The 26289-nt window shown below is 29.9% G+C and overlaps 1 protein-coding gene across 1 annotated transcript; it reads right to left on the reverse strand.

The window, feature by feature from the left end:
- Window positions 1-696: 696 nt before the first annotated feature.
- On the reverse strand, window positions 697-25719 carry LOC130453166 (BUB3-interacting and GLEBS motif-containing protein ZNF207). Its single transcript, XM_056792776.1, has 7 exons — window positions 25514-25719; window positions 25192-25400; window positions 24808-25069; window positions 21113-21264; window positions 20197-20423; window positions 18778-19012; window positions 697-4541 (listed from the first exon to the last, which is right to left on the reverse strand). The coding sequence occupies exons 1-7, from the start codon at window positions 25552-25554 to the stop codon at window positions 4456-4458; spliced, it is 1212 nt and encodes a 403-aa protein (XP_056648754.1). The 5' UTR covers window positions 25555-25719; the 3' UTR covers window positions 697-4455.
- Window positions 25720-26289: the final 570 nt, after the last annotated feature.

A 26289-nucleotide genomic window follows, 5' to 3' on the forward strand; every position in this document is an offset into this window, starting at 1 on the left:
TAATATTTATAATTTTTTTAATTATAATTGTATCTCTATTACAAAATTTTCAAAGGTTTATTTGAAATTGTTAACTAAATTTTCTAGATTGTTTTTGCACCACCAATATATTCAACCTATTTAAACACAATTTTAGTCAGATTGGAGCTCAATATAAGGAACATTACAAAAATGGTTACCATTATATTTTTACGTGATTTACCTGGATTTTTCGATTTATGTCTAAAAGTTTAAATTAACAAAAATGAAAGATTATTTACAACTTTTTTTAAAAAACATTCAAATGTTCACTTATACTGTGGTTTCAATCTTCTAAAGAATGTAAGACCCATTCACCGTATTTTTATAGAGGAATAATAAAATTTGCGTACCTTTTCACGTCTCACATTTTTCTAAGAAGACTTCACAAACTTTCGCTAATACGTTTTTATATAATAATTGATCTATGACCTACCTTCGCTGAATTACAATATGCTCTATCCAAAATGTTATTAATAACTTATTATACATACACTCTATATAATTTAAAAATTTACGGTGCCTTGTATTCAACTAGGAACAAACCAAAATCAGTTAAAAAATTATAAATAGATTTGAAAATAAAAACAAAAATCGTTATCAATTACTTTTTTTATGAAACAAAATTGTTATAAGAAGTGATAAGGTCAGCTGGTTTTAATACTAATTACAATGAAATAGAGATAAATATTTACTCAATCTAAATTGATTACATCATTACAAACAACATTTATTAGATATAGTTTAGCTGAATACAAATCACTCATTTTGACAAGGTCAAACGCGCGCATTAATTTTACTTAAATTATTTACAGAAGCCTTAATAAATATTTCATTGTTGCCTGGTATATTTATTTTTATGTATAAATGAGCGAATGACCCTTCAAAAATATTAATTTACAAAAAGGTATATTAGGGTAGGTTGCTTACCTTTTAATAAAATATGATTATTTAATCAAAATATATAAAAAAAGGAGTTGTACGAACCTGCCAGCCTAGAAAAACGAATTTTAACCATTAATTTTTGGCTAAAATTAATAAAATATTTACATTTTTCGATATGGCTTTGCAATAACAAATATTTAAGAAATCAGAATGAATTCTATTTTCTACGAAACGAAATAGGAAAAATGAATGTTACCTGTTACTAAGATTCTGTTTTTTTTTTATGACATAAAACACCACTGAAACGGAAGCTTGGCTTGGCATAGCTAACAAAAAAAAATTGGAATATTTGGAAGAGAAGTTGATAAGTAATTTATCTAAACTATAAAAAATATATGTATGGAAAAATTTAAAAATTACAGAACAACAGAAGAATTTGGAACTAAAGATTCGTTAAGCTCTACCCTTTTCAACATATTCACAAATCACATAATTAGATAGTAAATCATACACACAAAAACTAGACGTGGTAATAAGAAGCATACAACCAGCAGGGGCGCAACAACCTAAATTTCAAAGCGAATTCTTTAAAATGATTATTGCAATGGGCTTGTTAGCGAATCATGCTTTATATTACCATTATTCACTATCACAGTACTACTACAGAGAATACAACAAAAAATGTATATGTCTGTTTCATTGATTTCCAGAAGGCCTTTGATAAAGTTCAACTCGATAAACTTATGGATAATTTAACAACTATTAACTTCGATCCAACAATATACGATTAATCAAAAATATCTAGTACAATCAAACGACAGTGGTACGTGATGAGGACATGGAGACAGATGAAATAGAAATTCAAAAGGGAGTTTGCCAAGGCTGCGTTCTTTCTCCACTATTTGATCTATATTTTCAGTTTGTCTTTCAGAAAGTGCTGGAAGAGAGACATGAGTGGGTAAACATCGGAGGAACATTAATCAACAACTTAAGATTCGCCGATGATACTGCTATAATAGCTGAGAGCCAAGATCTTCAAATCCTATTAGAAAGAATCAACTGAGAATGTGCAAATGTAGGACTTACTATAATTATTAAAAACACTAAATTCATGGTTATAAGTGAAAACCAAAATATCATTATCAGCACTATTCTCACATTGAATGGAAAACAAATAGAATTGATACAAAAATACAAGTATCTTGGTTCAGTCATAAAAGCTCAAATGGATCCAGACGAAGAAATAGAGATCAGAATTGAAATGGCTCGAAAGGCATTGGTCAAGTACTTTTCAATGTTTGCAAACAGAAATCTAAACCTCCAAATCAGAATAGGATTCATGGAATGTTATGTGTGGTCAGTACTGCTGCACGGAGTGGAAACTTGGATCTTGAAAGCTCAAATGATCAAAAAAATTTGAGGCATTTGAAATGTGGCTCTATAGACGCATCCTGAAGATACCCTGGACTCTTAAAAGAAAGCTGTTGACAATTATTAAGATAAGAAAAACATCTTACATAGGACACATCTTACGCAACGACAAATACCTACTGCTACAGAACAAAATGCTGGGCAGTGGTGGATTTACCAACAGGCTGAGTAAGCTGTAGCTATGGCGACAAATTTCAATGGGCGGCAAATTTATTTACCAAATTTTAAAAAAAATATTGTTCCCAAGGAGAATATGAATTCTAAATTTTTTATAGAAAGAAAAGTAATTTGTAAAATATGTTAATATGTTATAATTTAGATATAAGGTATTCAATTTCAGAGGTGATTGGAGGCGGCAAAAGATGAATAGCCTACAGGCGGCAAAACGGTAAATCCGCCACTGATGAATTCACACTAGTTTTCAGATCAATACACACTTATGGAAATATATGGATATAGAAATTGAAATATTTGAGAGCAACCAAAGGATGGACAGAATAAAGAAAATATACATTAGAAGTTGAAAAGAAGCTACAAAGAATATGGGAAATCAAAATAGTTACCAAAAAACGAGGAAAGAGACAACACAAGTACAGTAGGGCCTCGACAATCCGGACTCCCGCTTTTTCGGCGATTGGTGTAATCCGGCAGGGCAATGACGAACCAGAAGATGAAGAATCAAGAATGGGTTTCTGGTAGTGGTGAAAGCGATTTACAAAGATATGTAGTGTAAACTGATGTGGAGATTGTACGAACGGCAATGTGTGAGGTCGGTGAGCAAGAGCGTTGAAGTTCTCACCTCCACAAAAGTGGATAATTCAAAGGCAGTAGGAGTTTTAAACATTGCTTTGAAACGGAGTTAAGAATTTGATAAACACAAAATTGTTTCTCTGTCGACTTAGAGGCCCTTTTTTAATGTAAAAAATTGATTAAAGAAACTAAGGTTGAACATGTGTTTTATTACCATTAAATATGGCATTCTAAAATCCGGAGAAGGTATTGTTATATGTAGGAGTATACAAAAGGATAATCAATTGTTCTATATAGAATGGAAACCATTGAAACAGAAACTTGGTTGTCCCTCTGTCAAGAAAATCAATAATTATTGACTGATTTAAGCAGAGAAAGACAAAATTGATTTAATGAAAAAAGAAGATAAAGTCAATATTCTTAATTCCTCATAAGAATGTGTAGAACGAGTAGTTTCTGGGACTATAGTGAGTGAAACTTGTTTAAAATGCAATAGGTAGTTAGAAAGGTGTCTCTCATTTATTTACTGAGTAAAAAGGGTGAATAACGATCACTACACGACCCAACTGGATTGTTTAATCGAGGATGCGATCCCATATATACGAAAATTTCTTATGGAAAACTGCTTGGAATTAAAATTCGTTTTTCAAAATATCCGTTAATTCAACTTCGTCTTTGAAGAGAAACATGTTAATAATCAAGATTGCACAAACCTTTCCAGAAGGAAAATTCCATGAAATCAAAAAATAAAATAAAATGTTACATACCCTTTCGGCAGGTATTTTGTATCGGATTGTACTTTTGTTTGTACTTTTTTCAAAACCTGTCAAAATAAAATAATTAGGAATTATGAGTGACCATGGAAAATAGACAACGCTGTCCCTAGCCATGCAAATTAATGAGAACAATGTAGTTCGATGTATTTTCTTGGAAAATGTAGATAAAAGAAATCGTTCAGACCAAAAACAACATTTTCCTTTCATTATTCCTCGTCAGATATTTGGTATTTTGAACTGCCTAATGAAATATAAAATTATACCACCATGTCATGTACAATTTATTTGATAGCAACTAGGATAAAAAAATAGTCCTTATGTTATAAGCTCTATCAAAAAATTTAATCTCGTTTATCCGCTATATGTTATCCTCAATTCCTTTTATCACCTACTACAACGGTTCAAAAGTGAATTAAAGTAATCTAATCGATTTCTTTTGTCTGTACCTTAATCGCAAGAAAATCGGTGGGTTATAAGTGAAAAAAAATAAATGAATAAAAAGTTGTGGCCAACAAGGAAAAACAATTGAATCCTAACGTTAATAATTTTTGACTTATTCTTAAACTTGCGGATGATAAACGAGGTACATCGGAGATCATCTGAAACGTGGTTGCATCAGCACAGGTCCTGCCGGAAACATAGGTGTACCATACATCATACCTGGTGGCATTCCAATCATACCTAATGACAAAAATAATATTCAAACACTAAGTTTTTCTGCTTGGAAGTAACACTGAGTTTGGTATATTGTCATTTTTTAATTAGTTTTGTTTGGAAATTTCGAAGAAACAGAAACTGAGACTTTGATTAATACCGATGAAAAATATTATTGAAATTGGAATTATTTCGCATGAATATTCTGCTTGAGCTAAAACATTTTGGAAGTTTTTATCAATTGCAACTTGTCCTTACGCATATGTTCAATATTCTATTGCATATAGGCAAACAAAAGACGCAAAACTAAACTTCTGAACAAAATTAACGCAGCACTCGATTTTCTTTATTTATTGATAACTGACTGGCCTGGACAGTGAAAGTTGCTATTTTAGTTAACTATAGTATCACGTAATCTTGTTTTGACATTAAACTTCGTTTTAGATTAAAACTATGTTAAAATTTTCTTAAAAATTGCTGATTAAAGCAAAAGTTTCTGTTAGAAGCAAGCTATTGATTGTAATTATTTTTATTGCATGCATATTTGGAAGTTCATTTGGAAGTATATCAAGTGAAAAAATGAACCGCAAAAGAAATTTGTCAATGAAGGAGGCAGTGCGAACATCAACTCTCCTGAATGAAGGATATTTAATGCTGGTGTGTTAGGAAGACATCATTCTAGCGTCTGTCGCATAGAGAGGCGACGTAATGAAACAGGTTCGTACCATCGAAGACTAGGAGAAGGGCGAAGACGTTGCACTAGGCAAACTGATGATTTTTTTTGGAAGTACGTGCTCTCGGAAACAGGAGAGTCACCAACAATCTGCTAAAAAAAATGAATTATCAGAGGTTAAAAGACGTTTACATGAAGCAGAGTTAAGCAACAGAAGATCAGCCATAAACCATTGCTTACTAGAGAACACAGTTCAGAGATTAAATTTTGCAAAACTACATCAGAATTGGAGCGGGTTTTGTTCTTCGATGAAACTAGAGTTAGCCTTAAAGCTCCAGATTAACGTAAGCGTGTCTGTCGAAGGCAAGAAGAAAGGTTTGCCAGCTATAATATTTCTTCTAAAGTGCCTTTTTATGATGGCTCTAAAGTGTTTTGGGGAGGAAATTGCTTCGATACGTACGAGGTCTATAAATGTCCAATATTACTTAGACAAAAATATTGTCGACCATGTAATGCCTTTTGCTGGGTCTAATTTTTTATTCATGCAGGACAACGCTCATACCCACGTAGCTAGACAGGTTATTGGCTATTCACATGATGTCAATATCCTATTATTAGAGTGGCCACCTAACAGTCCGGATATGAATTCTATAGAAGATCTATGGGACTATCTTAAAAAGAGGATTAGAAGTCATAGTCCCTCTGTTTCTAATCACAACCAACTCGTAGAGGTAGCTACTGAAGAATGGGAGAATATACCGCAAGCTTTTGTTAAACATTTGATATCAAGAGTGCTGTAACGCACGAATGCAGTGACAAAAAGTAGAGGAGTAGAGGCCTACGCGGTATTAAGATTTACCCATATCCATTTATTTTCTTTTACCAATTTTTAGTTTTTTCACTTTGGAGGTATGATATCTTGCATTTCCAACAAAAACAAACTTTTATGGAAAAAATGAGGCAAATTGAGGTTGTGTCAAGGTCATATTCGACGAATTTGTAGGTGTTCATTATTATTTCAATGTAACTTAGTTTTATTTTGTATTTATATTGTAAATATTCAGATTAATTAAAGTGGCGCGTTAATTTTCTCCAAGAGAGTATTTTGAATATTCAAATTTTAAATATAAATCTATAGCAACAATGAAGATATCAAGCAAAGTTTTTATGTTTTGAAGAAATTTTTTGTATACAATGAAAATATTACCACGCAAGTTGGAAAAACGGATCTTGCTTTGTAAATTAGCGGATGCTGCATATATCAAAAGCTGTATTCAAATCAGAATTTGAATTAATGATAAATTTCAATTCCAATAAAATTTTCATCTAAATTTAAAATCGATTGAAAGATGCTTGATTTGCATTTTCTAGAAATATAATTTGAAACAAAAATTTAGAGGGCACAAAACTAAAATCTATACTCACCTTGAGGAAAAATTAAAAAAAAAACATCTAATATTTATTAAGCCTAGCATCGGACACACAGCTAAGAAAACTACAATACCACACATTAGGAAAGTGTTTTTTAATTAATCTGATAACTAACAGAAACGTTTTATTGCTCTCTAAAGTTTAAGGTTTATTAATTTGTATTGTACATTTCTTTTTTATTTATTTGATAATTGCAAAAGTAAAAAAGAATAGTATCTTATGGAATTATCCATAGTTGCAAAATATTTATAAGAACAAATTAGAAAAGTTCATTTAAACCAAGTTGGAATTTTTGGAACCGTTGGTGATATGCATACTGAACACACTGTTTATACTAACACTCACGATTACACTATCCGAAGCGCGTTTCTTTAACCAAGTTATCGTCTTCAGAGACTGAAGGTACACTTGACTTGACTTACCTGTTTTATACTGAATTGTCCCACCAATAAACTATTCCTGCGAAAATTAATTCCAAAGGGTAACTTCCTTGGTGGGAGCCTACATATTTATTCCATATCTACTAAACTATAGAGTGGGGTTTAAGGAATTGGTCCTTTGTCCCTATTTAAGCTTTTCTTACCTATTGAGCAATCTCAATTTAAATAAGGGCAATGACCAATTCCTTACAACCCACTCTATAGTTTAGTAGTCAAGGAACAAATGTGAGATTCCCGTCAATTTCGGAATTAATTTTCGCGGGAGAATGTTTATTGGCGGGAAAATCCAGTTTAAAACGGGTAAGTCTCTGAAGACGATAACTTGGTTATCGAAACACGCGTCAGACAGTGTACTTGTGAGTCTTGGAGTAGTGGTGTGTAAACAGTGTGTTCAGTATAAAAGTACCTTATAAAGCAAATGATATTATAGGAGTTTTAGAATAATAATTGAAATGTTTGAAGTAGTTTCACCAATTAATATATACTTCACATGAGTGGGAAAGTAATATGGAAAATTGTGTTTTTATGTGTGATAGTTTTGAGTCATTACAATTAGTAAGAAATGACGCATCTTTGAAATGATGTTATTGATTATTTTGTAAGTGTTGGAATGATTGTATTGCTCTTGATGCATTAATGAATAAAATCGATTTTTGACAAAAAAATGTGTTTTTCTTAGTTAGTGATGTTTCATCTACTTTTTTAAACTGAATAACAATATACGATAATAGAGGATATGTGTGTGATTTTATACAGTATGGAAATTGAGTTTAAATTGATAAATAAATAAATTTTGTGAGCGCGAAGAAATTATAGAATTGAAAATGAATGATAGACTTTTACCAAATATTACATAGCTACATAAGAAAATGTCCTTAAGATATTAATAACAAAAATGGTAGAATTTGTAATTTACACATGATATATTATTATATTATAGCTCGATTAGATTCTACCTATTGATTAAATATACAGAGGCATAACGAAAATGTGTTCAAAATTAAATATATATATATATATATATAAATAAATTTTTCAGTTAAATTGGATGCAGCTCTTACTGAGTCTCGAAGCACCTTAGTTTAGTGAACAATTAACAAGATTAAGTTACGGTTGATAAGGACATTTTTGAAAATTGAAACAGTAATATATAGTAAAGGCATAAAATAGTGTTTGGTGATTTATGTTTTTCTTGTGTGGCAACCGCTCCTATTATCAATTATTTCAGCACGAAGTTGATTAGATCAATCAATTCAGTTATATTGGTATTTTGTATTGACATCCAGAAACCAATCAACAATTTGATTTATACATTGAACACAAAATACTGTTACTGCATACCTTCCAGTTTTGTGATAAATAAGACAATGTACAATACAAATTACTCAGCTAAAAGAGAACGAAAATAAATATTAGAAACCAAATACTTCCTCCAAAACACTAAAAATGACAATATCCAAAATCTACATAAAATTATAGGTTTTTGTGATTAGTGATTTAAAAATATAAATATACGGTAAAAATGTATAATAGATTACTCAGAATGATGAATGCGTTATTTGTAAAAACCGAAATTGTCTACTGTTGAAATATAAAGTTCACAACATGTTATGATTACAAAAATCAATTAAATAAACAAATATTAAAATTTTCAACTGAAATAAAAATTAAATTCTATTACTGAAAAATATAATAGTTTCATGTGGTTTATCACCTCTAAAAGAATTGTATAATTTGTCGTTGTAATAAATTTTTATTTTGAAAATCGAAATTTCTTGTGGTAACCACTATTTTTTAAAAAATTGGGGAAGGAAGGAATTTACTGAGAACTATTTATTATAGTAATTTAACTTTCTTTTGAATCAGTATTACTTGAAAAATCTTTTGGGTAATGATCAACACAATTATTGAATGAAATATAAACACGCAATCATTACACTTTGTGAACTATGTACAGAAATCAATATCGATTTTAGCAAATAACAAATATGCAATAAGTTCAACCAAATGACAGTAAACAAACCAATCACTGCCAAAAAAACTAAGCGAGTGACAAATATCTGAATGCAGGCATGCCAACACAGAAGTGCGTGAGTAGTACCTGGGCAGATGCGGATCGCCCCCAAATTTCATTTTGTCCTCAATTTATACGCACTGGTGTCAGTAGTAATCAATGTTAATTTCACTTCAATATAAATAATATTACTATTTTCTACGTAAATATTTAAACAAAGCGTTCCACTACTAATATCTTATCACTGTCATCAAAAAGTTGAAAAAGTAACCGTCATTTATATTCGATATATACCGATCTCTTATTAGGCATACCGCGTATATTCTGTAATTAATTGTGATTGAATAATATAAGATGCACATATTTTTGATACTTTTAAAATTATTAGTACACGTGGATTAACAAAAAGTTTATGTTAATCAAAATTTATTTTTAGTTTCATTTACTTGGATCTTGAGAATGGAAAAAAAAATGAAATACTAGTGTTTGACTGAAATAGTTTTAAAAATATATTTATAATAACCAATAAGGCCGTGCATGTATATTAATTCCATCACATAAGTGACTTTTTTTATAGGTATCGTTGTGTTTAGTCCAGGAAATGAAGTATTTTGGTTCGCAATTTTTCGTCCTGCCTGGATTTACTTGAAATTATCACAGAGGATAGGAAATAGCCCAAGGATCATTTACTATATCACGTCAACGAACGCTAAAATGTTGGGGGTGGTTGCTACCCCTTCTTGTAGGTGGAAAAACTAATTATTAGAGAAAAATTTTCTTTACTTTTTTTAAAAATATTTTTTGAGTTATTTGTGGTTGAAAGTAACAAATTTTCGACGAAAAAAATCGAAATTTTTACAGTTTTTTTGCAAATAACTCCAAAAAATTTACTTTTCATGAAAAAGTGTGAACAGCTGTAGCTTTTAAAAAAACAAAATATACAATAAATAATTTTTTTATGGCCAACACGATCCGAGATACGGCATGTTAATAGTTAGTTTTTTTCGTTAATTGCATAATTTGAAAGATTCAAAGCCAAATAACGGGAAACCTTGCATTTTTCATAATACAATCTTTTTTAAAGTATATAATTGGATCTTCAAAATAAAAAAAATCTCTAGCATGACAATTGATAAAAACAAGGTCGGTTCCAACTATTTTTTACAAAAAAATCAGTAAAAACCACTCCCTAACTCCAAAATAACGGGAAAACATTGCATGTTTCCAGGAAAATTCATAGAATCTTTTACAAAGTACCTATATAATTGGAACTTAAAATAAATAAAAGTCTCTAGACTGAAAATTAATCAAAATATGGTAGTTTCCAACTTTTTTCTACAAAAAAACAATAACAACCACTCCATAACTCCCAAATAACGGGAAAATTTTGCATTTTTGAGGAAAATTTATAGAATCTTTTTTAGAGTATATAATTGGAGCTTTAAAATAAAAAAATCTCTAGCATGAAAATTCATCAAAATAAGATCGGTTCCAACTATTTTCAACGAAAAAATCAGTAAAAATAACTCCTTAACTACCTCCCCAATAAAAATAGATCTTCACCCTTTTGTAAGTTTCTTTATATATGTATTATAGATACTCTCAAGAAGTTTGACCAATTTGAAATGCGTAATTTAAGAAAAATTGGAGTTCAAAAAGCAAACGATTTTTTTGCAATTTTGCATTTTTCCACTCTTTATTTCAAAATATCTGCGAAAATACTGGTGATACGAAAAGAAATTATAAAACACTTAATTGTAGCTTTTTTATAACTAAAATTTTTCTGTATGTAGATTTTGTACACAGTGCATATTCAGCCGTAAATACCTCGTATTTGCGAGCAAACACCTAATTATCTTTAAATTTAATTCTCATAGTCTTGTAGCTCTTAAAAGTCCTACAAAATCATGTCTAAAAAAACTTTCTATCACTTAAAATCAAGAAGATATGTTTATAAAACCAATCAATATTTACATAACCGGTGTATTCGGCAATAAAACGTTATTTATACCACTTTTTCTTCTCAAATCGAAAAGCAGAGAAGAAACATCTGCTCGTGTGACTGTGTGCACCTCGATAAGTTCAATAAAGTAAAAGATTTGAAAGCTTTCCAGAACAGATGCGGTATGAGCATTCCATCAAAGCCACATCAAAAAACAGTGTAGCGAAGCTGTCTCCTCTTCTGCCCACTGTTGATACCTAAGACGAGCACACAAGAAGATGCTATTATCAAATTCAACAGTAGCTTGGAAATTAAAAGATCCGAACAACAGATTGGGGCTGGAATTTTAATGAAGGTTTATTATACCCCGTACGGATGAACAAACCGCCTGCATGCACCCGATTAACTTTTAAAAATGATTTTTTGCCAATGCATAAAAGGGTCCGACACTTTATACGAGTGCAGAAAACTTGGATTATATTGCAATTCCACTTGTTCTTGGTGCTCGGGTGAAAACTGCAATAATAATCCACCAGTAATTGTTGAGGACGAAGACGACTTCGATGAAGATAAAATTAATGAGCCAGATTTGTAAATTTTATTGTACGTAATGCGTGACTATATTTGTTAATATGTTTTTTCTATGGAATTCTACTTTTTCTTTCTATTTAGATCAAGTAAATTATATTACAAAAATTGATGTTATTAAGGGTAGTTTTTGAAGATTGAAATATTATGAAATGAAAAATAACTAATCCAAGCCAAATTTTACTCATGTTAAGGTTGAAAATGTTATTTTAAAATTTCAAAAAACACAAAAAGCGTAATACGACATGGAACAGAAAATTAACTAGACGGTAGAATGAGCCTAACAACAAATTTTTGTACAAATCGATGCAGGACGACAAAATAGCGAATGTTTACCTTTTTTTAACTCCATTTCATGGACTAGTTGTATGTTTCGATATTTCAGAATTTGTACTAGATAAAAATAAATAAATAGAAGGTATGTGTATCTATTTTAATTATTTGTAGTTATACATGTACATTTACATAAGTAAATTGATAAGACATTTATATAACAGTGGCAAATTTGGTTCCGTAATATATTAAGAAAAATTACAGCATTGTGAATACCGTATCAGCTACAACTTGAAATTGAAAGAATTGTGAGAGAACTCAAAATAAGTTAGCTTAAAAGTCAACATGTAAGTGAATAAGACATGTAGAGTGAACACACCAGAAAGAAAGAAAGAGAAAGAGGTTATCCAATAGTTTATATAGAATAATAGTTAATGCAAGGAACGCCTTGAACACGAAAGCTAAGAAAAATCAGCTGTTTTCAACTGAAAGAAGATTAACCAATTTCCTATTACCTTATAATTTTTAGTATAACTATTTGATTTCCCTCCTTTCAACTAACATAAAAAATATTTTATAACAACATCTATTGCCTCATTTTTTGACAGTAAATAGTTTGACAGAACTTGCTAAAACCAGTAGTTCAGTTTTCTCGACTATTTCATATTTAAATACCAAGGCTTAAAAATTTAAAGCTGGTAAGAAGTACTAAAGGCCGCTTGGCATGATGCAAGACAATGTGCAAGAAATTGCAAACAATTTCTTGCAAGAAACCAATTCAATTGACGAATATTCCACGTTAGTTAACATTTTATAAGTCCTTTGCCATCGCGTCATGATTGCCACTAATCATCATAAATAACAAAGTGAATAAGAAAAAATGCATCATTCGCAATAATTATATCTGCTGCTGCCTTTGTTTTTCAATCTCATGGACAGAAGTAGCACCTGGGCGATGGTAGGACAAGCCCTGGAATCAGATAAGAAAATATCCAAAAATGATTCGAGAATGGATGAAGAAACATTTTTAAAACTCTTAATGAAAATGAAACATAAGATAACTAAGAAATCGTTGGCGGGAGACGTAATATCAGTAGATTTAAAACTCATATCTTTCTAGAATTGCAACTTGCAATACATCTGCGCATGTTTTGATCAAGAAATATTGGATCTTGCATTGCATCACACGTTGTCTTGCATCATGTCAAGCGGCTTTAATCTTGAAAGAAAAAAACAGCCAGACGCTAACAGAAAGCATAATATGTTATTAAAACTTTGTTAATATGATTATTTTTATTACATTTTTGACTAACATTAATAAAGCACAAAAAAATAACTCACTAAATTGAAGTAGTATTAAAATATGATATTAAAAAGTTAATACATTAAGGGGTAACACCACTGTAAAATTTTCAAAAAGTCAATATTTTTTTTGGCTAAAAAGGTAGGGAGTCCTCAAAATGATTTTTGGAAAAAAAAATTTCTGAGTTATGAGAATCGGACGTATCGCTCCGAAATGTTTACCCGTCTCAGCGACTATTTCTACTAGTAAATAGTACACACGGCTACATATGGATGGCACTAGTGAAATTATGAACTGTTTTGTGTTAGTGTAGTGTCAGTTTGATCGTTGCATCGCGCCTGTCGTCCCGTTTCCAAATTTTAAACGTGTTTTTCTAGAAATCACTTTTTTTAACACTACCACCACAATTATTTAGCCAATTTTGATCCGATTGATTTAAAATTGATTTTTTAAACGAAAAAAAAATTATTTTGCTGAACTTCCAACATTTTGTTAAAATTTGATATTTTTGAAACCCCAACGTACTTCTCTTGCTTTTAGTTCAAACATTAAGAAAAAACTTGATTTTCATGTTTCCGATGAGTAGCTACGACGAAAAGTTGGTGGTAGTTCCTCTTATAATTATAGCTCGGTATCGACGCCATTTTGTTTTTGTAAGCTCTATAAAAATTAATTCAATTACCTCAAAACATGTATAATAAAGTCATCTAATTAAATTTTGCATCTGATATAAAGTTTTTTGAAAAAAAAATCCCAAAATAATCTTCAAAATCCGTGTTACCACTTAATGCTAAACAAAATAAAAAAAAATTGTTCATATATTAGGTTAGTACACTTAGGAATTTTTGATATTTAGTTTCTCCTTTGATGATGATCAAATCACAATGACACAACATGAAAATCCAAAAGAAGAAGACATTCACTACTTATGAAGTTACTTGATAAAATTATAGAGAAAGTAATAGATATATCAAAAAAATTAATCTATTAAGTGATGTATACATTACCAGCCCAATGAGACTATAAGATTAAAGGTACCAGATCATTGAAAATGGATCTATGCAAATTAAAATAATATATTTATTTTAAACAGAAGGGCAAGGAATTAAATTACATTGTTAAAATACCTTACTGATACCATTCTTTGAAATAATGTGAAAAAATTTGATTCATCAATCAAGAAAAAGTGATTATATAGTATATGAATTAGTTATTTGAAATAAATCCAGTACATACCACTTTTGAACTGATTAAATACCCTTTACTGAAAAGTGGAGATTATTTTTAACATTTAAATGATTTCCCTAACTCTTTCTGAAACTATGTAGAAAAGAAAATACTTTATAATATAGTAAACCACAATTATATTTTCAAATATATTGAACTAAATGAAGGGAATTTTGGGTGAATATTTAAAAGTGGGGCTCCATCTCAAACTTACTCCAAAACATTTTTCGCGCATATAGAGATATTTTTTGGTGCTTCGAAAGGTGAGGGAGACACATATTTTCCGTGATAACACTCATTACCTTATGCATATTAAATGTCACTTCTTCTATTGTGTCAAATTTAGAACTGGTAGCTCCGCTGAGAATTTTTCGTTGTTTTATCACTATAGAAAAAGAAAGGAGGGTGGACTCCAAAGGGACTAACCCCATGTGGGATCTGAGGGCACAGCCCCCAGTGTAGATTATAATTCTTCTCTCACAAAATTTTGTCTAAACATTCATCCGTTCATTATATCAAACGTTGAAAGCTTATCGTGAAAAATGTATGTATTTCTTTTATTTAATATTATAGGTTTCGAGCACTTGTATACTAGTGTATATTTCGTGAATTCTGATTCCAGTGCATACACTCAAAACGGGGAGCGAGTGTGATGCACGTGCTAATAGGCGAAAATATGGCCACCGTGATTATTACATGGATGGTTACATAACGGAATTTCTGTTTAGACGCCATTATGCTAACCACACTGATCGCTTACATGCAGTGGCTACAGCGAGTCGTAATTTTCATATTAAATAATGTAATTGTTGATAATTCATAATAGGAAATGAAATAACTTTTTATTTCAGTAAACTAAAACTAAGTTAAAAATGAAAAATGATTTTTTCCGATCATCCTTTTAAAAAAATGTTTCCCCTACCTTAACATAACTTATTTTACCCCCTAAAAAGATCGGAAGTGCAGCAAAAAATTTTTTGAAGTAAGTTTGGGGTGGAGCCCCACTTCTAAATATTTACCAAATTATGAAACGTTTGTTGTATCTAAAAATTTTATACACAACAAAATTGATCTTTTTGTTAGAGTTAGTTAAATACTGGTTAGATAAGTGTTAGATACTATGCAAAATTCGGTAAGTTGAAATTATTCTTGAGTCTATATTGTTCACAACCATTCCTACATCTGTAAATATAAACAAAAAAATAAGGAAACTAAACATATGATCACAAATATAATATTTTTGTTATTAATTTTAAGGACAAAAATCAAATCCTCTCAACTTCACTATAAAGAAATTTTTTCTTAAAAAATAGAATTTTAAAATTTAAACGAATAAACAGTAATATTGTAACACATTGGAAGTTCTACTTATTTTACACAATAAAGAATGAACAGAAGTCAAAAGTTGAAACTTTCTTTATTTAAAAGTTCCAAATTTTTCCAGAGTGAATTTACTCACATACAGCTAAAATAGCTCTCAACTAAGCTCACCAACCACATTACAAAAAAATGTAGGCGACAACATAAAAAACACATTTCTAATTAATGATACGAATTAGAAAATTTTAAGAAATACGAGTTTAGTATCACTATAAGAAATTGGAAGCAATACTCATCTAGCAATAGATACAAAAGTCTCATTATATAGCTATAAAATTGGATAATATGTAAATCAGAAGCTTTATTAAAGCCAATTAAAATTGGGGATCCCAACTAATAATAATAGGTTTTTGTTTGGGGTGGAAGGGTAGTATTTTTAATTTGTTTATTTAAGTTGCACACGATTGTAGATCTACAAATTCACAATTTTCTCAATTCCATCTACTAGATATACTACTGTTTATATCATTCAAATTTATATGTGTGATATTAACTAAAACGATTTGTAGCTATAACTGGACACAATTTTAACGACAATGGTTACCGTTTTTATGCCTACTAGTTGGTGCAACCAGTGATTAACGTATAGCTGTCAAAATTTGTTATTAATATAATAACATAAAGTACAATTGAAAAAAAAAGACAAAATTTTTATAAAGAGGTGGTTAGTAGTGATTCAAAAGAACAACTATACCCCTTCAAAGCCTGTTCCTGGCGATTATGCATTAAAGGTCCAAAATAAAAGCTGAAATTTGATATTACATAATGGAAACCTCACTCTATATGAGCATCTCTAGTAGCAAAATCAAATGTGGTAGCCATCATTGAAACCTGTACAACTTACATACAAGATTTATCGAGTCTTGTTGGTAGTTGAACATTTTTTGTAGCATTAAACGAAGTTACTGTAAGCATAGTATAGAGAAATTGGAACAAAAGCATCAACAAAAAAAGGGGAAAATGAAACCCTTTGTGATTCTTTCAACTCAAAACTATTCACCAAATGAAATATCTATGTCGCGATAAAAAATATAATGGCAAATAAAACCAAAACCAGTGTAAAAACACCATACATAAAGAAAATTAATATTTAATAGATAGAACTCGACACTCGAAAAGAACAAGAAAAAATAGAACTTATGATAGATAAGAATGTATCGGAAGTTATTTCAATAACAAAATTATTTGTTTAATTCCCAGAAAAACTCTTAGCTTGGACAAAATAATAGTATGAAGATAAAGGTGCTACCAAAGTAAAACTTACATAATCAAAGTAAATTTATTTTACTGACCAACACTACTAAAAACTTATTCTTATTAAATAAATGATGTAATAGGTGAAAAATAATGGCAGAATGTATGTTCTCACATATTGATATGGCAGGTTTAAAATCTCGTTAATATTTGGTATTATATGAAATATACAATTTCAGTAGTGAGAATTTATTAAGTTATATTGTAATTATACATTTATTTTCAAAATCTAACTCAATCACTAGTTGATGTCACTAAAACTCAACCAATTTCGTTTTATAAACAATATGGGCTAGTGTTATACTTCAAGTTGATAATTATTTGTTTATTAACAAACATGATTTATATAAAAACGTGTCTAATACTCTTTTGGCAATCGATTTATGTGGCTTATCCGAATCTCTTTATTAAAATTAACCTGAAGTTGGCATTCCTGGGACTGTTAAGATACTCTCTGTTCACTACCACTACACTAACACTCACTATTACCACTGTCTTAAAGTTACAGAATTTGTCCTACCTTATATACTAGATTTCACTCGTCATTGCAACTTCTCTTGTAGAAAAGAGTTCTAGCATAAAAAAATTCACACTAAATTACTCTCCAATAAACTATAAATGGGACCTATGGGAATAGATCCTTTTTCTCTCAAACTATTTTTATTGACAGCATACTTAAAATACCCGATTTATCTGTCAGTTCACGTTTTAAATGAACTAGGTATTCCTTGAACCAGACATTAAAATATTCCAAAATTGCAAACTCTATAACAATTTATTAAAAAAAAGTTATAAAACTCCCTGTTTTTTCTTTTTCTTGAGAAATCTAATTGATTTTAGACATGTTCTTATAAAAATCATCTCAAATAAATTTTATCATTAATAAACAAAAATATCAATTACATAATACACAGCCTATTCAAGTTAACCACTGTACTAACATTTTTCAACTACTATAATCCCAACTGTAAATGTTCGATTTAATATCCTACTCGCGCCTAGTTATATTTTAGGTCACAATGGCAGCCCAATTATATATATAATTCCAATTAAAATTAAATGTAGATACAAAATTAGAAATATAAAAGTACATAAATAATATACAAGTTCAATAACCTCATAATTAAAGGAAACAGAGAACTATGTTGATTATATTATAAAAATAATTTCACAATTATTTCATAATACACTTTCTTTTAATATTTTCTCGGTAATCTTTTTTAAAAATGCAGGCATTCAACTGTAGTTCACTTCGTAATTCCATGCAGGTAGTATCTTAGTATAATTATCACAATTAAGTATGATTGAAACTATGAAAAGGTTGTAGAGCAAACAGGTTAAAATTAATTGAATAATAAAAAATTACTGTTAGTGGAGCATGATTAAAACTATAAATACCAAAAGGAAAAAAATTCTAACATATTTACATGTAAATTAAGACAAATCCAAGGCTTCGGCACAACAAAAGAAAAATAAAAAGTCCTTGTACTTTTTTATTCCTTTACTACTTGGAAAATGGATAGAAAAAAATATAAGATATCAGAAAATGTGGAATATACAAAATCTAAAAAATGAATATTGGGTATTTAAATATTTTTCAGTAATTATATGAAGTCTACCTGCATAGATTAAAAAATATATGTATGGCCTACACTCAAAACATGATGCAAGTCTTTGATTTATAAATGAATCTTCATATATCTTCAAAGTAATGCCTTAAGATTATCCGTTTACCTACCTGGGGGCATAGATAAAGGTGGTGGTCTCATAAGGGGCCCTCCCAGAAGCGTTGGAGGCCCAGGGATCATTTGTGGCCTCATAGGTGCCATTATAGGTCCTCCCATTGTCATACCGATGGGTGGACCTGTGACTCTAACTGGGAACCTCTGCATCATTGCTGCATGATGATTCATAGCTTCTACGTGTTTTTGTTGAGCTGCCGCTTGTTGAGCTGCCGATACTGCTATTGCCAACTGGAAACCAATGGTGATTGATTTTTTTTTAAATATTAATATTTTATTTTTTATAGAATATAGGTATATAACATCACTCAATAAGTCGTGTGACTGAGACACAGATGGCGCTACCATTGTCAAATTCATATGACGTTTATGAAGTATTAACTTTCAAAAGGCTATGTGTAAAATTTAATGACATTATGATTAGTCAAAAAAGTGACAGCCATTTAATTGAAGCTATTTTCAAAACAAAGGATTCATAATAACTTCTTGTTAATTTATTATTGCTTCTTGATGAAAAAAATGAGAAAAAAATACCGCACAAGGTCAGCAATTGCTTTAAAAGTGTTATCCTAACTCTGCCATTTGTTTTTGGTTTGCTGAATTAAAATGTGGTCATACAGATATCGATGAAATGAGGCCGTAAAAATATCATAAGGCAGTGTGTTTATAATCATGCATGAACATTTGACCACGAGAAAGCTTTTTTCAAAGTGTGTGCTGCGTTTACTTATAGACGATCAAAAACAACAATGTGTTGATGATGTGAGGCCATGTTTACACTTAATAAATCAAATTTTGTGTGTCGATATGTGACAATGGATGAAACATGGATCCATCACTCCACTCCGTAATCAAAACGATCATCATCTGAGTGGACTGCAGCTGGTGAGCCACGTCCGAAGCGTTCAAAGACACAATAGTCAGCTGGGAAGGTTATGGCTTCAGTATTTTAGGATGCGCAAGGAATATTGTTAATCAATTATATTGAAAAGGGAGAGACAATCAATAGCAAATATTACATACAGTTGTTGGATTGTTTGAATGCAGAAATCAAGGAAAAACAGCATCATATAATTCACCGATCCAAAAGTCGATTGCTAAATTGAAGGAATTACACTTTGAATTGCTTCTTCATCTACCATATAGTCCAGTTCTGGCCTCTGGTGACTACTGGCTATTCGCTAATCTCAAAAAAGTGTTCGCCTGTAAAAAATTTAGTAATTGCCTATTTTGATACAAAAGACAATTCCTTCTACAAACATGACATCGGAGAAGCGTTGGAATGATTGTATTGCTCGTGAAGATTACATTGATGAATAAAAAAAAATATGTTTTTCTTAGTTAGTCACACGACTTATTGAGTGACGTGATATTTATATAAACATGCTATAGAGTGAATTTATTAAATTAATCACCTCTGAAGCAGCATTACTGGAACTAGAAGGTCCCTCATCTGTTTTTGATGGAATGTTTTTGGCATATTTTGAACTTCTGGCTCTAATTTCTTCTAGTGATGTATCTTCAGTAGGATGTATTATTTTACTAGTGGCACTAGACGTCGTTATAGTCGACACCTTACTACTATCGGAGCTACTACTACCTCCTGGAGTATTTGTCGTTGGTGGCGCACTTATTGTAGCAGCTATAATAAGTAAGCCATGATTATTATTTTCACAATTTCACAAGTATTATCATTTGCAATTAAATCCTAATTTTTGATGGCAGGAATGTTCATATATTTTTATTAAAAAAAAACAAATTTGACAGTACATTGTTATAATTTGATTTGAAATAGACAAATTACATGTTTTTCAAACATTAAAAAGACGTCCTTTACTTCAAGAATTCACCATAACCGTAAATGCAAGAAACATCAATGTCAGCACCATGGAAAATTATAGAAATCATTTCACATATAACTTTTATCCCAATTTTACAATTTTCGATGGACAAAAAAAGATTAATGGAAGAAATAAATTTAATAATCAGATGAAATTAAATAAAAATAAACAGGCTTACAATTATTATGTCAATATTGACTCCAGTAGGAACCAGTTCCACAACATGTGTACACATTGCCATTATCAGTTCAAGACTGAATTGGTCTGTTCCACACTAAATTGTTAATTGTCCATTATTCTTCAAAGAAAAGCCTCAACTATAGCAGGTTTCAATTCTACACTGTAATCACTGCTAATAACCCCCGTGGTTAATGCAAGTAATTAAATAAATAAGTAAAATTGAAACTTAACTTATAACATGCGGAACAACATAAATAAATTTAGCATGTTCCTTGCAAATAATAATAAAATATATTATTAATGTGTGTACCTGATGATATTGGCTTAAAATCGGCTCCAACTACTGGTGTTCCAGGACCACCAGGTGATGAGGTAGGTATAGCACTAGGAAATAGGGGTTTTGGTGGACCTGCTTGGTTCTGCATCATTTGTTGCATGTGTGCAGCAGGCATCATTTGCATGCTACAATCAAAAAACATAACATAATTATATATTACATCTATAATTTGTTAGAAAATGATAAAGCAAAAGTTACTTAACTGCAAATATTTGTCTAAAAATAAAGGGAAACATTAAAAATAAATGACAAGGTCACTTGAATGTAAACAAACTTATGCTCATAACTTTAGATTATATATTATTTTAATAGAAGTTAAGCAGTTATGCAGTATTTGAAAATATTTTGAGGACCAAGGATACAAGAGAAAAATGTTTGAGCAACTCAAATCCAATCTACAAGTGCAAATATCGAAAGAATGTCCACGATATATTACAAAAAACTTGACTGTTTCACTGCTTTTCCACTTCACTCATTGATATTATACCATAGTTTTTTGTTTAAATGAAAGTAAAGATGAAACTATATTAAACAAAATGTTATTATAATAAGAGAATTCTACCGCAAGATTGTATTATTCTTTCCCTTATTTCGTAAAATTTATATCTATTTCAAAGCCCCTATAGTTAAACATTTTCTTTCAAATAACATCAAACAAAAAAAATTATTTGGAAATAAACCTGATGAGCACGACGTAAATAAATATCAGTCATAGATTCATTTCACAAAACTTCATCCATTTGATATTCTCCTCAGGAATAGTTCCTACTTTGAAGCAACCCTAATAATTTTTTCATATTTAGTATACATTTTTAAGAATTACAATATATAACCAAGCATATGGTAATTGATAGCAATAGCAAACACTAGTAAAATGGAGAAAAATACAATGGGACAGTTAAGTTTATTATAATTTATAACGACTTACATTGGTAGATTGTAATTAAGTTTGTAGTGTTAGATGTTTTATATGACTTATACAATAGGTTATTTTTATTTAAACAATTTCAACTTACTTCTGTTACATTCACGCACACTTTTTATTATAAAATGGCAATATTCCCAAAGTTATTTATTACAATTAAGTAATCAATTTCAATAATCAGATAATCAGTTCAATTTTAATTAAATGACAAAGTTAAATGTCAAAATAAGTTACACTATTTGATATGAATAATAGGTCAGTTTTCCAAAATATACAAATCATTATAATAAGCCCTAAATATTTGGGATCACTTAAATTTGGAAATGGTAATATATAAATTGGACATAAACCAATTGTATTCCAAAAATATCCTATATCAAGTCTGACTGAGCAGATTCTATCAATATAATCAATTATATTTGTTTATATTGTGATGCTCCACATATCTTTTTAAATGTGAGTGCAAGAATTTTATATATTTGGCATTTTACAATTTTTTAAGTCAATAATTTATTCTCAAGGCAATGAGTCAATGGAAGTATACTATAAACCATTAAATTCATACAAACCAATGGATAATCTCACATAATATATCGAAATCTTCATTTCATGATTCTTAAATATACTGAGTATCTTTGTTATGATCCATATAGACATGATTAACCAATTAGTTAGGGTATTTTGCACAACCATCAGATTAATAATTGAATATGAACTACAATATTTTTATTATTTGACAATGAAACAAAGAAATACAATTGATCTCATTGCTGCAAAATCATTATCATAAACATTTATAATTAAACGGCACGATTTCAAATACTTTTTATATAATCTTAAGAAACACAATCTAGATGACTCAACAGCTTCTAAAGTAGTGCAAACATTCTGTATTTTTCTAATCTGAAATAATATTTTCTATATATTCACTCTAAAAATAAGATGCCATAATTTATTTATAGTGCATAAAATTTTTCATACAGAATTCACTAGTGTTATCAATATACATTTTTGAGTCTATGTAATTACTGAATGCCCTGATAACTACCACTACACCAACCATCAAAATTACACTGTTTAGACACATATTTCAATAAAACCAAGTTATTGGGGATCAAAAATAAACAATTTACTTTGGTTTCTGAATACAATAACTGATTTTCGTTTATGGGATATACTTACCTTGCTGATTGTATGTGCAGTTCACCTTATTCTCAAATCAAATGACAATGACAAATATTGACAAAAGCACTAAGGTAAGAGCACCAGTGACAGACAGTGTACCTATATCCTATATATAACTTTCTAGTTTGATCCTCAATCGTGATATCTCTGTGAATTCATTACACTACAGTAAGTACTGTTAAATACAGACTCTTAAATTTTAAGTTGAGAGTATATATTTGATATTTTTAGTTTTCTGTGGCTTTGATTAAGCTGTAGAGCTTGAAATTAAAGTTATTTTGTTTTTTTTTATAAAGACAGGTGTGTCGACTTGGGTGAACATATTTTTTATTCGTATCAGTTGAAGGAATGTTATGTCAGAGCAGATGTATTCAGCTTTGTCTGTCTGCGGAAATGGTATACCTATAGCAACTGCTACAAAATAGTTTAATGTACCAAGAACCACTCTTTGAGAAAAACTTCATGGAAAATATCGTACGCTAGGAAACTAGCAGCCGAGTTGAAGAAAATCAATCTTGATGCAAAAAATTACAAGATTGGATGTAAATGGTTTCAAGTGTCGCAATCCAAATTTATCCCAGTGTATTAGCTAAAATTTAACTAAAAATTTATGAAAATAATTTTTACTCAACTACCTATGTAAAATCTGAATTTGTAAGATACTGTGTATGTTTAATTTAAATAATTAGATTTATACTATTTTATTTTCCAAAATTTTATTTATTCAAATTTTGTTATTAGTTTAGCAATATTAGCCAATAGTCATTGGTATTCGGCGATGCCTGGCTTTGGTCAAGCCATGTCTAATATAGGAGCATTTGCACTTTTAAATAAATAAGTGCATATGGAAAGAAATAAAAATCTTAAGGAGCTTCTAGTTATGTCAATTATCTACATAATAGCATCGCAATAAAAATGGAAGATATTCTTCATGTTTTTTATTTGAATTTGTTCTTTTAAAAAAGTATCCTCACTATATCCCTAAAGTGTCTGCCAGTGGTGCTCTTACCTAAATGATTAATTATATGAAAACTTTTAGACAAATTTGTTTGGATGCATGCATAGTATGTAAATTTTTTCTTTTACTATTCATAAAGTCTATTAAAACATTATTTCTTGAAATTGTCTTACAAAATTTGATTTGTGAAATACTTTATTCTCAAATATTTTTACATTCAAGTTATTAGATTAATGAGTTAATATTCAACTTAGGTTATAGTCTTTTTAAATATGTATTTCTTAAAATTGTATAAACCCAGCTACACATGAACAAATTTAAATATGAATACAAATAAATTTGAACAACAATAAAATTATATTCACTGAAATCACAAATAATTTTATTTGTTTCATCCAAATTCAATTATCTCGTAATTTACCAATTATCATATAATACTAAGCATTTTAGAATGTATTCTATTATTGATAAAAAGGTGTTTTCAAGACTAAAAAAAATATTCAAAAAATAGAACATGAAAATTGTGTAACATTTCTTATAAATAAATGTGCAACTCAATTGAAATAAAATCATAAACTGTACTTACTGCTAACTACTTACCCTGGATGTGGCATGAAATGGTGTCCCATAGGTCCCATTTGCATCATTGGACCCATAGGCATACCTGGTGGCATTCCTGGAGGTGGCATCATTCCGGGCATCATATTAGGCACTCCTTGCATAACTCCTGGAGCACTACCTAAAAGCCCCTCTGGTTTAGGTCTTTTAACTGCTGGTTCATCATCATCAGAGCCAGAATCATTTTGTGGCCTACTTCCTTGTTTTTGTCTTTCATGTTCCCGTAAATCTGCTGCAGGTATTCCTGGTAAATAAACAAAATACATTTTAAAATTATTGTAATACAGTTTCAAGAGAGCAAGGAGTTAATAACTGGCAGGTATGACTGCCGTGTATTATTTTTAGAATGCTAAAAATAAGATTTACCTTCCATCCCATATATTTCAATATCAACATTAGAACGATTTGGCAATGAATTAGGAACCTTATCTATCGTTTCCTTATGGACCTGCATACAATGTATCGAAAGCCCTGGTCCTGTATATAATTTTTTGTGGCATATGTGACATTTGAAATGCTTGGCCTTTTGATGTTGTATAAGGATTTTCTCATCCTCAAATTCTCGATTGCAATACCTAAATTTGGTTAAGGAAAAAAATCTATAAATACAACTATTGCGTGATATATTTAGTATGAAGAAACAAGCGTAGTTACAGGAGGGTTAAGAAAATCCTGTTTAAAAGGATACCAGCACCAAGGTTTTGACAACTTCTTCTTCTTACGACCCATTATAATACACTAGTTTAAAAAGTAATGTTCAGTTATCAACAACTATTAAACATTGAGCACCAATTCAATTTTATTTAATTATAATATAATTTTCTTTGCTAATTTTTACTAAAGATGGCCGAACTCAAATGAAGTATGAAAGTAACGTTTACACTATAAAACAAACCATAGAACGAAAGTTCGAAACACACAATGGAAATTTTTATAAAGCAACGTTCATCAATATTGTTTTCACAATGAGCTCACCAATCACAGAAGTTTTATTAAAACTAACCAATCATATATCTATGACTTTTCCACCATTGCTGTAACACAATCTAAAATTTTTGTTATATCAAGTTAATGTAACAAATCAAATTATTAATAATTTTAATTTAAAGACTTAAAGTAGTCGAAACGTTGTTCGCATGGAAAATTTTGAAATTTTCACATATATAAAAGTAATTTAATAAAAATTGAAATATAATATTATATATAGTATATTAAATACTTGAACGTCTCTAGTTATTTGAATAATTTCCAAACGCTTCGTAAAATATGCTTAAAATAACTTAATCAAGGATCTTAAAGGAAACCTTGATTACTGAATTATCAAGTAGAAATTTTATTGACATAACATATAATTTAAATAATTGTAAACTAACGGATCGAATTTCAGGAGTAAGTAGAGGCGTCAAATCCGCCACTGGATATATCTTGATCCTAGTTTTTTCTGATTATTTACAAACTATTAAA

This window comes from Diorhabda sublineata, chromosome 1, assembly GCF_026230105.1.
Source record: "Diorhabda sublineata isolate icDioSubl1.1 chromosome 1, icDioSubl1.1, whole genome shotgun sequence".
Taxonomy (NCBI): Eukaryota; Metazoa; Arthropoda; class Insecta; order Coleoptera; family Chrysomelidae; genus Diorhabda; species Diorhabda sublineata.

Bases quoted from the DNA above. Each gene is read 5' to 3' on its own strand.
- LOC130453166 (XM_056792776.1), bottom strand. From the start codon at position 25,554: ATGGGTCGTAAGAAGAAGAAGTTGTCAAAACCTTGGTGCTG. The intron at 25,401-25,513 runs GTATCCTTTTAA...AACCAAATTTAG, and splicing joins TTGTCAAAACCTTGGTGCTG to GTATTGCAATCGAGAATTTG. The intron at 20,424-21,112 runs GTACACACATTA...TACTTATTATAG, and splicing joins TTTTAAGCCAATATCATCAG to CTGCTACAATAAGTGCGCCA.